Source organism: Mustela nigripes, chromosome 6 (assembly GCF_022355385.1).
Source record: "Mustela nigripes isolate SB6536 chromosome 6, MUSNIG.SB6536, whole genome shotgun sequence".
Classification (NCBI taxonomy): domain Eukaryota; kingdom Metazoa; phylum Chordata; class Mammalia; order Carnivora; family Mustelidae; genus Mustela; species Mustela nigripes.
Window position 1 is genome coordinate 98,241,299 of NC_081562.1, and position 12,453 is coordinate 98,253,751.

At 44.2% G+C, this 12,453-nt stretch overlaps 1 protein-coding gene across 1 annotated transcript in view; it reads left to right on the forward strand.

Moving 5' to 3' along the window:
* The first annotated feature begins 3,700 nt into the window (after positions 1-3,700).
* The window catches only part of C6H12orf56 (chromosome 6 C12orf56 homolog), a 105,218-nt gene continuing 96,465 nt past the window's right edge, over positions 3,701-12,453 (forward strand). The window contains exon 1 of the mRNA XM_059403608.1: positions 3,701-4,013. Within this exon, the coding sequence (XP_059259591.1) occupies positions 3,762-4,013 (252 nt within the window). The 5' untranslated portion in view covers positions 3,701-3,761. The remainder of the gene's footprint in view (positions 4,014-12,453) is intronic.

The window sequence follows — 12,453 nt, forward strand, 5'->3', positions numbered from 1 at the left end:
ACAAGCTAGGGTTAGGGATAGGGCCTAAGGCATGGGAAGCCCGATCTGCAGAATCTGAGGTGAGCTCCCCAGGATCTGAAGTTAGGGTGGGTGTCAGGCAGTCACTCAGGCTGGAATTTGTGTCCATGAGGACCGCCAAATATGGTGCTGGCCTCAGGGGGTGAAGGAGGTTTATCCCGCTCTGGGGGTTTTGCACAGCTCCAAATAGCAAGGTTTGATTCTGGGGGATAGAAGGAGTGCTGTTTTGTACTCAGAGGTCCCCCACAAGGAGGGATTCAAGACCAAGTCTCTGGGTATGGATGCCTGAAAACCCAACCTCAGGTTAGGATTAGGGCCTAGGGGCATGGTAGAACTGATCTGATGGCTCTGGAGCAAGCTACCCAACAGGCTGAGATGAAAATGGGGCTCAGGCTGAGTTTCACAATGCGGGTTTATGTCAAGGCTGCCTCCAAAAGTGGGGGTTGCTTCAGAGGCAATGCAGGTTTTCCCTACTCTGAGGGTTTCACACAGTTCCAAATAACAAGGTTTCCTTCTTGGGGTCAGAAGGAATTCTGTATTGAGGCTCAGGGGTCCCCCACATGGAGGGATTCGACACCCGGCCTCTGGGGATGGATGCCTGAAAACCCAAGTTAGGGTTAGGATTAGGGCCATGGGGCATGGTGGGACAGATCTGCTGGCCCTGAGGCAAGCTATCCTAGGTGATCAGGTTGGAGTGGGCTCAGGCTGAGTGTCAGAATGTGCAGTGTCCACAGCAGGCCTCCAAATGTCAGGGTGACATCAGGGCCCTTGTAGGCTTCACCTAATCTTGGGTTTTGTGCCCCTCCATAGGGCACGGTTTCCTTCTGTATCGCAGGCAGTGTCTTGTGGTATGTTTCTGGAGTCCCCAGTCTGGAGGACTTGTGGGCCAGGACTCTGGGGGCTGAAGTCTGAAAACCCAGGCTAGGGTTAGGGATAGGCTCTAGTGCATGGCAGGTCCAATCTGCAGACACTGAGGGGAGCTCCCTGGGATCTGAAGTTAGGGCGGGTGTCAGTCGGTGGCTCAGGCTGAAGTTTGTGTCCATGGGAGCTGCCGAATTAGGAGATGGACTCAGGGGGCTATGAAGTTTTTTCCCACTCTGGGTGTTTTGCACAGCTCCAAATAGCAAGGCTTCATTCTGGGGGACCAAAGGAGTCCTGTTTTGTGGCTCAGGGGTCCCCCATATAGAAGGACTCAAGACAAGGCCTCTGAGTATGGATGCCTGAAAACCCACCCTAGGGTTAGGATTAAGGTCCAGGTCATGGCAGGCCCATTCTGCTAGCTCCGGGGTGAGCCCCCCAGGGGATTCAGTTGAAAATGGGGCTCAGGCTGAGGGTCACAATGTAAATTTGTATCCAGGGCGACCTCCGATATTGGTCGTGGCCTCAGGGCCCATCAAGTTTTCTCCTACTCTGAATATTTTACCCAGTTCCAAATAGCAAGGTTTTCTCCTGGGGAGCATCAGGAGTTCTGGTTTTTGGCTCAGGAGTCCCCATATGGAGGGATTCAATGCCAGGTCTCTGGGGACGGATGCCTGAAAACCCAAGCTAGGGTTAGGGATAGGGCCTACGGCATGGCAGGTCCGATCTACAGCTGCTGAGATGAGCTCCCTGGGATCTGAAGTTAGCGCAGGTGTTGGGCGGTCACTCAGGCTGGAGTTTGTGTCCATGAGGATCGCCAAATGTGCAGGTGATTTCAGGTGGGCCATGAAGGTTTATCCTGCTCTGGATCTATCCCCTCCATGAACGCCCTTTCCTGCAATCTGAACTTTATTGTTACCTTGGCAACAGTAGAGAACACTAAGTGCCTGGAAACCATGACACTGCCTTTTCTGTCTGCCACAAAACTGAAAGTTTAACTGAGGTCACCTTAGCCACCAACCCTTTCGTCAAATTCCCTTCTGCGTGTGCTTCCTCTTAATGTTTGTCAAGTCCAGTGGCCTCATCACCAAGCGGATAGGTCAGGTGTACTGTCTCTTCTAGTTCTGCTGCAGTTATTCCGTACCTGTTAGTTCCGCGGACGGAGCAAAAGCCTGATGGACACTAAAGAGCAACTTAGAGTGAGGTCTTTCCCCTTCCGTCGGCTTCACGTTTCTCTTCTGACCTAGCCATTCACCTCTGAACGGCTCTTTTTTTTTTTAAATTAAAGATTTTATTTATTTATTCGACAGAGATGACAAGTAGGCAGAGAGGCAGGCAGAGAGAGGGGGAAAGCAGGCTCCCTGCCGAGCAGAGAGCTCGATGTGAGGGCTCAATCCCAGGACCCCGAGATCATGACCTGAGCAGGAGGCAGAAGCTTTAACCCACTGACCCACCCAGGCGTTAGCAGCTCTTTGGCAAAGGTAGAAGGCCTTTCCTTTCTGTGAGTTTGACACAATAAACTGTTTCCAGTGGTTTAGAAAGGGGATAGTCTTTATTTTAGAGGAAACAGTCCACGTCTCTGGGGCCCCCTTCTTATCCACCTTTGAAGTTAGGAAGAGTCAGACAGATCTCTGATCAGATTATTAGGAAAACTTGGAATACTAGTCATTTAAGATTTTGTCAGCAGGTGGCACTTCTCTCCTTAGTCACTAAATACAATCTCTCCAGTAAAAGAAATACTGCTTTTCTTGGCTTCTACTGAGTTCCTCAGAATTGGTTAGCCCCCTCAACATTTCTCCCCGGTTCCTTTTCACAGTGATTTAGTCTACAGTATCCCTTTATGTATTTTAATTTTATACTTCTCCCACGAGATTTGAAGTAGTTTATAGCATACAGTGTACAATGGCAAAATAGGAGGAGGAGAACAGGAACTGTAATAAAGAATACACAGTTTGATTCCGAGTTGTGGGTAACTGAAGCAAAAATACACACAAATGTGTACCATTCCTCTGGATGAATGGGCAGCGGAAATGACTTTTTTAGAATTTGAAATTAAAATGAAAGTTGTTATTTGGGGTTGTTAGAGACAAGTTTCTGCTATGCCCTTCTCATCACGCTAACCTCATTTATAGTAAGTGACTCCTGATCTGTAAAAAAGGAAGCAGCACTTTTCAGGGTGCACAATTAGCATTCCTCCACCTCCGGTCTTCAGCTTTTGAAGATGCCAGCCTCAACCATTCACTCATCCTACACATATTAAGTTCTGATGGTCTACGGGGCTTTTTCCTGGACCTTGAGAAGACAAGCATTGCCCCTTAGACTTGGGCGTGCCAAATCAATTTATAAATTTCCTTCAGAGAGAGCGTTTTCTAGTTGGAGAAAAGATCTACGTTTATACCCATGAATAACTAGAAGGCTGTATCAGGCAACGCTACAATCAAGTGCTAAATCTGTGTGATTGGTCTTCATAGGATTCTAGGGTTGCTCTGCCTATTTAAAAGAAATCGGTAAATTTCATCGCGTTTCTAACAGAAACCCAGTTTGAAATTGTGGGTTTCCTTATCAATACTCGCTGTTAGAAATGGCGTGGTCCTCGACAGCCGAGGCAGGCGGGGGTGCTGGGGCTGCTGTGAGCAGAGGGCGAAGAGAGCCCCTCCATACCCGCCGCAGCCCCCAGGATGCTCGATGACGATTCACCCGAAGCGCCTCGCTCCGCTCACTGTTGGACCCGCACCCAAGTTGGGGGCCCTGCGCCCGGGGGAGGTGGCGGCGGTGGGGCGCGCCGCTTTGTGGCGCGCGCGGGTTCCACCGCAGGCGGCGCGGAGGCGGGGCCGGGCCACGGCGTCCACCGCCCCCGGCACTGGGCTGGGCTTCGGGCGCCGCGCATGGCCGGCCCCGCAAGGTCTGGCTTCCCCTCGCACACGAATAGCCGTCTGGACGCGTTCCTGCGGAGGCAGCTGCCCCCCGAGGTCTACGACGCCATCCGCGTCTACGAGCCGTGCATCGTGGTGTCCGAGTCGGAGAAGCACGCCTTCAAGTACGTGGTGCTCAGCGATCGGCTCATCTACCTGACCGAGAACCCGCCCAGGTCCATCCGGCGAGCCCTGGCGCTGCGGGACGTCGTGGCCATTGACCTGGTGAGGAGCGCGGGCAGACAGGCGGGCTCGTGAGAACTCCCCTCTTGGGTCCCCCAGTTCCAGCCCTCAGTATGCGGGAAGAGGGAGGAGGAAGCAGACCTTCCCCATCCCTCTCTGGATTCCCGTACTTTTTAAAAACTTACTTTAGGACTAGAAGCCGCAGGAAAACTGTGGATTGCTTTATGTACTCCGAATAAAGATACCTTGCCCGTTAACATCATGTGTACTGGTCATCCCTTGTCCCCTCAAATAGGGCTACCTCTTTGAGAACATAGAGCCCCCTATAAAAAGTATGCTTTAAAGTCACTTTTTTCTTTCATTAAGCGCCTAGCCTGTGCCAGTCCCTTGTTCTAGACACTGTGGATGCAAAAATGAAATAGGGCCCCTTCCCAGAAGCTGCTGCGGGAGAGAAAAAAGGCCCCAAACCAATGCAAATAAATGCAGTGTACTAAGTACTATTATGTCTTGTTTACTTTTTTTTTTTTTTTTTTTTTTTTTTTTTTTTATCAGCAGTGCTTAGAGCGCGTTAGGTGCTCAATATGAGTAAGTGAGTGAATGAATGGGTGGATGGGATGAGGGCAGGACCTCCGGCAATCTCAGGCAGGTCACTTGATCCAAACTAGCCTTCAAAACTTGAAGATGCAGTCTGGCACACACACGCCTTGTCCCAGTTTTTAGTGTGCTCTTACTGTATTCCTTTCCTCCAGGAATAAATTTACTTTATAAACCAGCAACAGATTGGAAGCAGTCTCTTCTCCAATTACTGCTTTTTCCCCCCTTGGCTCCCTTTAATCTGAGCTGTTCTCCAGGTGTGTTCCTTTTTCCACTGGGGACAGGTGTCTAGCCTCATCTCCCGTCTCCACCCCCCTCCCCTTAGTCTCTGCATCTCCCAAAGGAGATGGAGCTGGTTTGCCAAGACAAGCATAACTTGTTTGGAACACATCTGTAAGAAAAGGATACAGTTTAGTTGGGGGGGGAGCTTTTATTTTTTTCTCCTTTAAATATCTCTGTGGGCTAATATCACTACGTAAATTTACTTGTGGGTTTTTTTTGTTTGTTTGTTTTTTGTTTTTAGTATAAGTTAGAAGCAAAAGTGCTTTTTTCCTATTTTCATTCTCTTGAAATAAAAATTTAAAAAATGTACATCCTTTATCAAATGCTTTTTATACATTAAACGTTTAGCTTTTTCTACGTCTGCAGTGTAAACATTTATTGTTTTGACAAAATGAAATGATTTTAGGATATTGTTACTTGCCTGGACAAGACAGTATATGTATTCCAACTGTTATATATCGTTCTTTCTGAGCTGTCAGAATCTGAAAAGTACAGTAAAGTTTCCTAGGCCTCCAAGCCAAGAATCTTCCCAAGAGGTGTACCAATTCATCTGGTAATCCTTTATGTACAAAATTTACCTTTCAAAAAAAAACCCAAAACTTACATTTCAGGCATATAGAAGAATGTGTAAAGGTGCTGAACAAGTCTAAGATTTCAGCATTGTTGATAGACTGGCTGTCCATCTTGCACAATAGAGTTGTGTTAGGAAGAATAACGGATATTCCTGGACCCTGTAAATATGTCACATTACATGGCAAAGAGGAATTAAAGCTGCAAATGCAATTAAGGTTGCTTGCTCATCAGCTGACTTTAAAATAGGGAGATTAAAAAAAAATACAGTGTCCAATAAACAAAGAAACCAAAAAGAAAGAGGAAAAGAAAAGAAAAAAAGAAAAAAAGGCAGGCAAAATAAGTTAAGTCAAATAAGGAGATTTTGGATTACCTGGGTGGGCCCACAGTTGTCACAAAATCCTCAAAAGTAGAAAAGGGAGGCAGAGTGTTGCAGCACAAGAGATTTAGTTCTGAAGGTAGAAGGGGCCAGAAGCCAAGGAATCTGGGGAGCCTGTAGAAGCTGGAAAAGGGAGGAAACAGGTTTTCTCCTAGAGCATCCAGAAGGAATGCATTCCTCTTGACACCTTGATTTTAGCCCAGTGAGACCCATTTTGGACTGCTGACCTCCAGAACTATTAGAGAATAAATTTGTGTTGTTGAATGCCACACATTATGTGGTACTATGTTACAATAGCAAATGAATACAGAAATGTTTCTTCTTAATGTTGTTTGTTTGTTTATTGAGGGAGAGAGAGAGAGCTCCTGTCTGGGGAGTGGGGGCAGGGCCTAGGGGCTGGGGGTGGGAGGAGGGCAGAGGGAGAGGGAGAGAGAAAATCTTAAGCAGGGTCCACACCCATTGAGGAGCCCAACTCAGGTCTCAGTCTTACAATCCTGAGATCATGACCTGAGATGAAATCACAAGTCTGACACTTAACCGACTAAGCCACCCAGGCGCCCCATCCTATTAATGTTGTTTAAAATGGGTTATCATTGGGGCGCCTGGGTGACTCAGTAGGTTAAGCATGAGACTCTTGGTTTCGGCTCAGGTCATGATCTCAGGGTTGTGAGATTGAGACCTGAGTTGGGCTCCCCACTCAGCAGGGAGTCTGCTTGGGACTCTTACTCTCTGCCCCTTCCCCTGCCCTCTCTCTTTCTCCCTCTCTCAAATAATTAAAGAAATCTTTTTTAAAAATTGGTAATCATTTTTTTAAAATATTGTTTCAGTGAGAAATAAATATAATCAAGTTGAGTACAGATGCCTTAACCATCTCTTTTTCTGAGGCTTTATAATATAATTCTAGGGTTATTATAGTTCAGTGGCTTGGACATCTCTACAAATGAGTGACATATGGGTATCACAGAATTGCTGGTAAAGGTACCAGGTATAGTACCAATTAGTAGCCACAGGTGTAGTTGACTAACCGACCCTCTATAAACATTAAGTCCTCACTTAATAGCACAATGGGGAGAATTTTCCTGATTTCTGTGTTATATGTCAAATATTTGTCTCTTATCCATGCTAACATAGTCACTTCAATTATATGATTTTTTTTAATTTAAGATTTTATTTATTTTTTGACACAGAGAGATAGCAAGAGAAGGAACACAAGTAAGGAGAGTGGGAGAGGGAGAAGGAGGCTTCCTGTGGAGCAGGGAGTCTATTATGGGGCTCAGTCCCAGGACCCTGGGATCCTGGGACGCCAGGACCTGAGCCGAAGGCAGAGGCTTACGGACTGAGCCACCCAGGCGCCCTCAATTACATGATTTCAGTGCCAGGCAGCTTTGTTTTTTAGAACCAGTTCCTCCTTCCTTGAAAGGTAAACTATTTACTCTCCTTTTTCTTTTTTTTTTTTTTTTTAAGGGTGCTGTCCTCTTTCTAAGGCCAACTCTTTAGACATCCTTTTCCATTCTCAAAGGTTTTCTCATCTTACTGTACACGTTTGGTTATTTAACTTTCCGCTGGTTCCGGTTCCCATTCTGCCTTTGTTCTAGCTGTCCCGGTAGTAAAGCCCCTAAGCCAACACATCCTCTCTTACCTCTGCGTCCCTGCCCTCCCGGTTCCAGGTTCGACCAGATTCCTTATTTATTTCAGGACACGTTTTGCGTTTACAACTCTTCAGAATATAATTTGCAAACATGCAGATGAAATTCCATTCTCTCTCCTTCCAAAAGAAAAATGGAAGGTAACAGCAGCAAAAAAATGAGGCTAGAACTTGGCATTGGATAAAACTGAGATTTCCTTCCCAGCAAAGATGAGCTTAAAGCGCATGGGGAGATCTCCGTTGGTGTTTGATACAGTTCATCTCCTAAAACAGTTTCTAAGGTTGCTGGGGCAGAGCTTTTATTAAAAGGCTGATATTTTCTTTAACAGTTACTTTCGGAAGAATTCTCTAGAGTTCTGCTCTTGTGGGCATCAAAACATTTCTTTAAACTCTTCTAAGATTAAATACATTTTTTTAAGGTTTTTTTTTTAAGATTTTATTTATTTGACAGAGATCACAAGTGGGCAGAGAGACAGGCAGAGAGAGAGGAGAGAGGAGGAAGCAGGCTCCTTGCTGAGCAGAGAGCCTGATGCGGGGCTCGATCCCAGGACCCTGGGATCATGACCTGAGCCAAAAGCAGAGGCCTCAACCCACTGAGCCACCCAGGTGTCCCTAAATACATATTTTTTAAGTGCAAGAAGCTACTACCGAGAAGTGAATTTTCTATGAATTCACTCACCTTCAATGCCATACCATCACCTACCAAGAAAAACAAATCTGTCAAATCCAGCAGCCCTCACCTCTTAACCTCTTACCCGTCTTTCTTCACCTCTTCACCTCTTCACATCTTACCTGTCTTTGTCCTTGTGTTTTCACCACTCCTCCCATTGAGTATGGGCTCTCCAGCCATCCCAGGCTCCATGTGGCTTCCCGACTGGGCAATGTACATTTTACATCCTGGCCTGTTGCTCGTGGTGAACATGTTCTCCCCCTTCAAGGTCATTCAGATCATCAGATTTATAATCCTCCTCTTCCTCTCCTCTCTCTCCTCTTAAAACATGTAAAAACAGGGGTGCCTGGCTGGCTCGGTCAGTAGAGCATGTCACCCTTGATCTCAAGGTTGTGAGTTTGAACCCCATGATATGCACAGGATTTACTTAAAAAATAAAAAAAAAAGTAAAAACATCTTGGCTTGAACAGAAACAGTCACAGACTGTGAATTAAAAGGGCTCCAAGAGTTTGCCATCTGATCCCCACTTTGCTCACTTCTGTATTCAGAGCTGACATGTTTCTAGCCTAAGCCTCTTTCTCTGAGTTTTTTCTTGGCTAGGCCATGAGCCAGGACTCTCAGCCCATTTTGTTCCTTACTATATCTCTGATTCCTAGAACACTGCCTGGCACAGAGGAGATGGTCAATAACTATTTGTTAAAAACTCAACATGATCTGTTTCTTCATTTATTAACTGCCATACACATTGGGGGGCATTTAATAATACATTTTTAAATAATGTGTTTTCATTCAGCTTTTGTTCTCTACCTGTGTACGCTTGGTCTAGTTATTTATCTGCTAGCCTGCACCTTCATTCCTCATCTGTAAAATGGAGATAACAGCACCTTTCTTAGAGTTTCTTAGAGTTTACAGCAATAAATCTAACACACTTAAAACAGTACTTGGCACATAGTAAGAGCTGCTACATGTTACTATTGATAACCTTTATTCACACATATTAAGTCTATTAAGGCTCACAATGAATCTGTAATATAGATATTATCTTCTCTTTTTATATTAGGGCACTTGAATTTAGGAGATTTAGCAAACTGGAAAGAAAATAACTTTTTTTTTTGAGCACTGATTATATATTCAGAGTTTTAAATACATTATCTCATTTATCCTTCTTGAAAATCTGCCCAGTAGTTTTGTCAGGTTTAATATGTCCAAAAGCAGAATTCCTGATCGTCACCCCCTAAATCTGTTCCTTTTCCTTTAGCTTTCATTATTTTAGGAAGTAACATTTCCATCAGCTTTAATTTTCTCACTCCCCACATCCAACAATCAGTATATCTCCTTGATTTGTGTAGAGGAGGAAAAAGTTTCTCTTGACCCTCTCAGAGTCTGAATATTAAACTGACAAAGGCAGATTAACAGGAGAAAAGCCTACACATTTATTTAATACAAATTTTACATGACATGGAAGCCTTTATAAGGAAATGAAGAGCTGAAGAAATAAATCTGTGTGTGTTTAATATTAGGTTTGATGAAGAATAAAGAGTCATGGAAAAGTGGGATAGTACAGAAAAGGGGTATGACTAAGAATAATAAACTAGGGAAAACTGGCAAGAGCTGTTTGGATTCCTCTCACTGTCCTGTCTTGCGTACAGGGAGGGCACATCTCTTAGACCTGCTTCAAGGGAGCAGGGTGAAGAAAGGTTGGAGAGAATTTCCGGCATCTGCTGTTTTCTAAAATTCTTTCAGCTCAAAATATTCAGTATACGAAGGTGCTATATTTTGGGGGAGTGTGTTCTGAACCTTGTCACTTCTCATCCAAAATGTATTCAGCCATGACCTTTCTTGTTGCTTCTACTTATGCCACTTATCCAATCCCTTATCTAGACCATTGGAGTTGCCTCTAAACTCATTCCTCCATCTAGCAGTTGGGATGATCTTTTTAAACATAAATTGTAAATTAAGCTATATCATTCTTCTGTTTAAAAATCTCCATTAGCTTTCAAATTCTATATTGCCTATCAGAGCCTCCATGATAACTCCTTTATCTCTGACTTATCTCTCACTCTTCTCTAAACTCTTTATGTTCTTTCCTGCCTCAGGGCTTTTGTACATGCCATCCTAGCCAGAACACTCTTCCTCCAGATCTTCAGAGGATAGATTCCTTCTTATCAGTCATGTTTCCAAATTCAGCATCACCTCCAGAGGGATGCCTCGCATGACCACCCAATCTAAAGTAACATTCTTAGGTCACACTCGTCACATCTGTTGGCTTCCAAGCACTTATCACTATTGGCATTGTAAGATTAATCTGTTTAATGACTTATACTTGTGTATCTCTCATACAATGTAAGATCCATGAGGTCACGTCTGTCTTGTTCATCCCTGGGTCGCTGTGCATGCATCATATCATCTGACACACAGTAGATAATCAATAACTATTTGGCAATAGGAAGAATGAATAAATGAATAAACAGATGTTCAGATACATCATATCATTTACCTCTCAGAGTGAGAGATCCTCTTTCCCTATTCTAAGTGTTGAGAGACCGTGGAGACTTGACAATTTGTTGCATAGGCAGTTAGTGGAAGGGCCAGAGTAAATGCTCCCAGGTCTCTTAATGGTCCTGTTCAGCATTTTTCTTGCTTGCTTTGTGCTTGTATGAGATGATCTCTGTGTTGTTTATCTGAGTCCTGCATTTTGGTAGGATGAGTTAGATAAGAGGAGACCATAATATGGATGCTTCTTTTCTTCTCTAGCATGTTTTTTCTTTTTCCTATTTTGATTCATTTGTAGCCTTTCAAAACTCTCACTGTGGAAGGAAGAAAGAGGTGGTAATCTCTTATCTATCATTTTGGTTTCTTAATAGGTTGTTTGTATAGAATATTTTGGATATTGTATTTGAATGCTGAGAGACTCCATGAGGGCAACATTTCGTCAGTTTGATTCACTGATGTACCCCCAGCACCCAGAATGATAGTGGACTGGTCAAGACAGGTTAAGCTTCACTAACAAAACCCCCCAAAGTCTTTAGTGCTTTAACACAGCATAGTCTGTCTCATTCAAGTGACTTGTCCATTGTGGATTGGCAAGAGGCTCTATTCATCTTAGTCACAAGATATATGATACTTAGTTACACCTCTTAGTTTCGGGGAACCATCTCAGCACATGCTTACTTAATCACCATGGCAGAGGGAAATTAACTTGCCAAATCCTGTACCAAATTTAAGTGGGCTCCACACACAGCAGAGCCCACTGTGGGACTTGAACTCATGACCCTGAGATCAAGACCTGAGCTGAGATCAAGAGCCAGACACTTAACCACACACTTAACTGATTAAGCCACGGAGGCGCCCCAACTATGTACTGATTTTTAAGATTCTACCCACATGTCCCTTCTCACATTTCAATGGCCAGAGTCAGACACATGGCCCACACCTAACTTAAAAGGGGGAGAATAGGGGCACCTGGGTGGCTCAATCAGTTAAGCATATGCCTTCCCCTCAGGTCATGATCCCAGGGTCCTGAGATCAAGCCCTGTGTTAGGGTCCCCATTCAGCAGCGAGCCTCCTCCTCCCTTTCCCCCTGCCCTTCCCTTTCTCTCTTCTGCTCTCTCTCAAAAAAATAAATCTTTTAATACAGGCGGGGCGGGGGGAATGTGATCCTACTATAGATGCATTCCATGTGTCTGCAAGAGAGAATAGGAATATTTGTGAACAGCTCTAACATCTACCTCAAATTACTAGTGCTTACTGTTTGCCACTCAGCCTCTGTTCTAAGTGCTTAACTCGGAACAACTTCTTTATCTTTACAATAATCCCAGGTAATATTGTTAGCTTAGCTTTAGCTTAGCTTTACAGATAAAAAAAAAAAACCTGCCTGAATTATAGAGAACTTAAGCAATTTACCCAAGATCATTCTCTAAGTGGCAGAACCAGAATCTGAACCCTAGTAGTTGGCTCCAGAAACAATGCTTTGACTCTATAGATACAGCTGCCTCAGTCATAGCAGGTCATTAATTTAAAAAAAAAAAAAAAAAAAAAAAAAGTTAAAAAGGTTATCCAGGAGACTCTAAGCTTTTTGAAAACAGAAACTCCATCTTACATTTTGCATGTTTCAGTTTTGCCTCTTGTGGTAGGAACTCAAAAGTATCCATGATGTACTGAGCTGGATGAATTAGAAACTAGATAATTAACTGCTAAAAGCCTAGGGTGCTTTTATTCTCTGAAATTAAAGTGGATAGAAAAAAATCTGAACCAAGACTATGAAATCAAGACTAAGGGTAAGATAAATATAGAATTGTTCACAAAGGGCACCTAGGCATCTCAGTGGCTTAAGCTTCAGGTC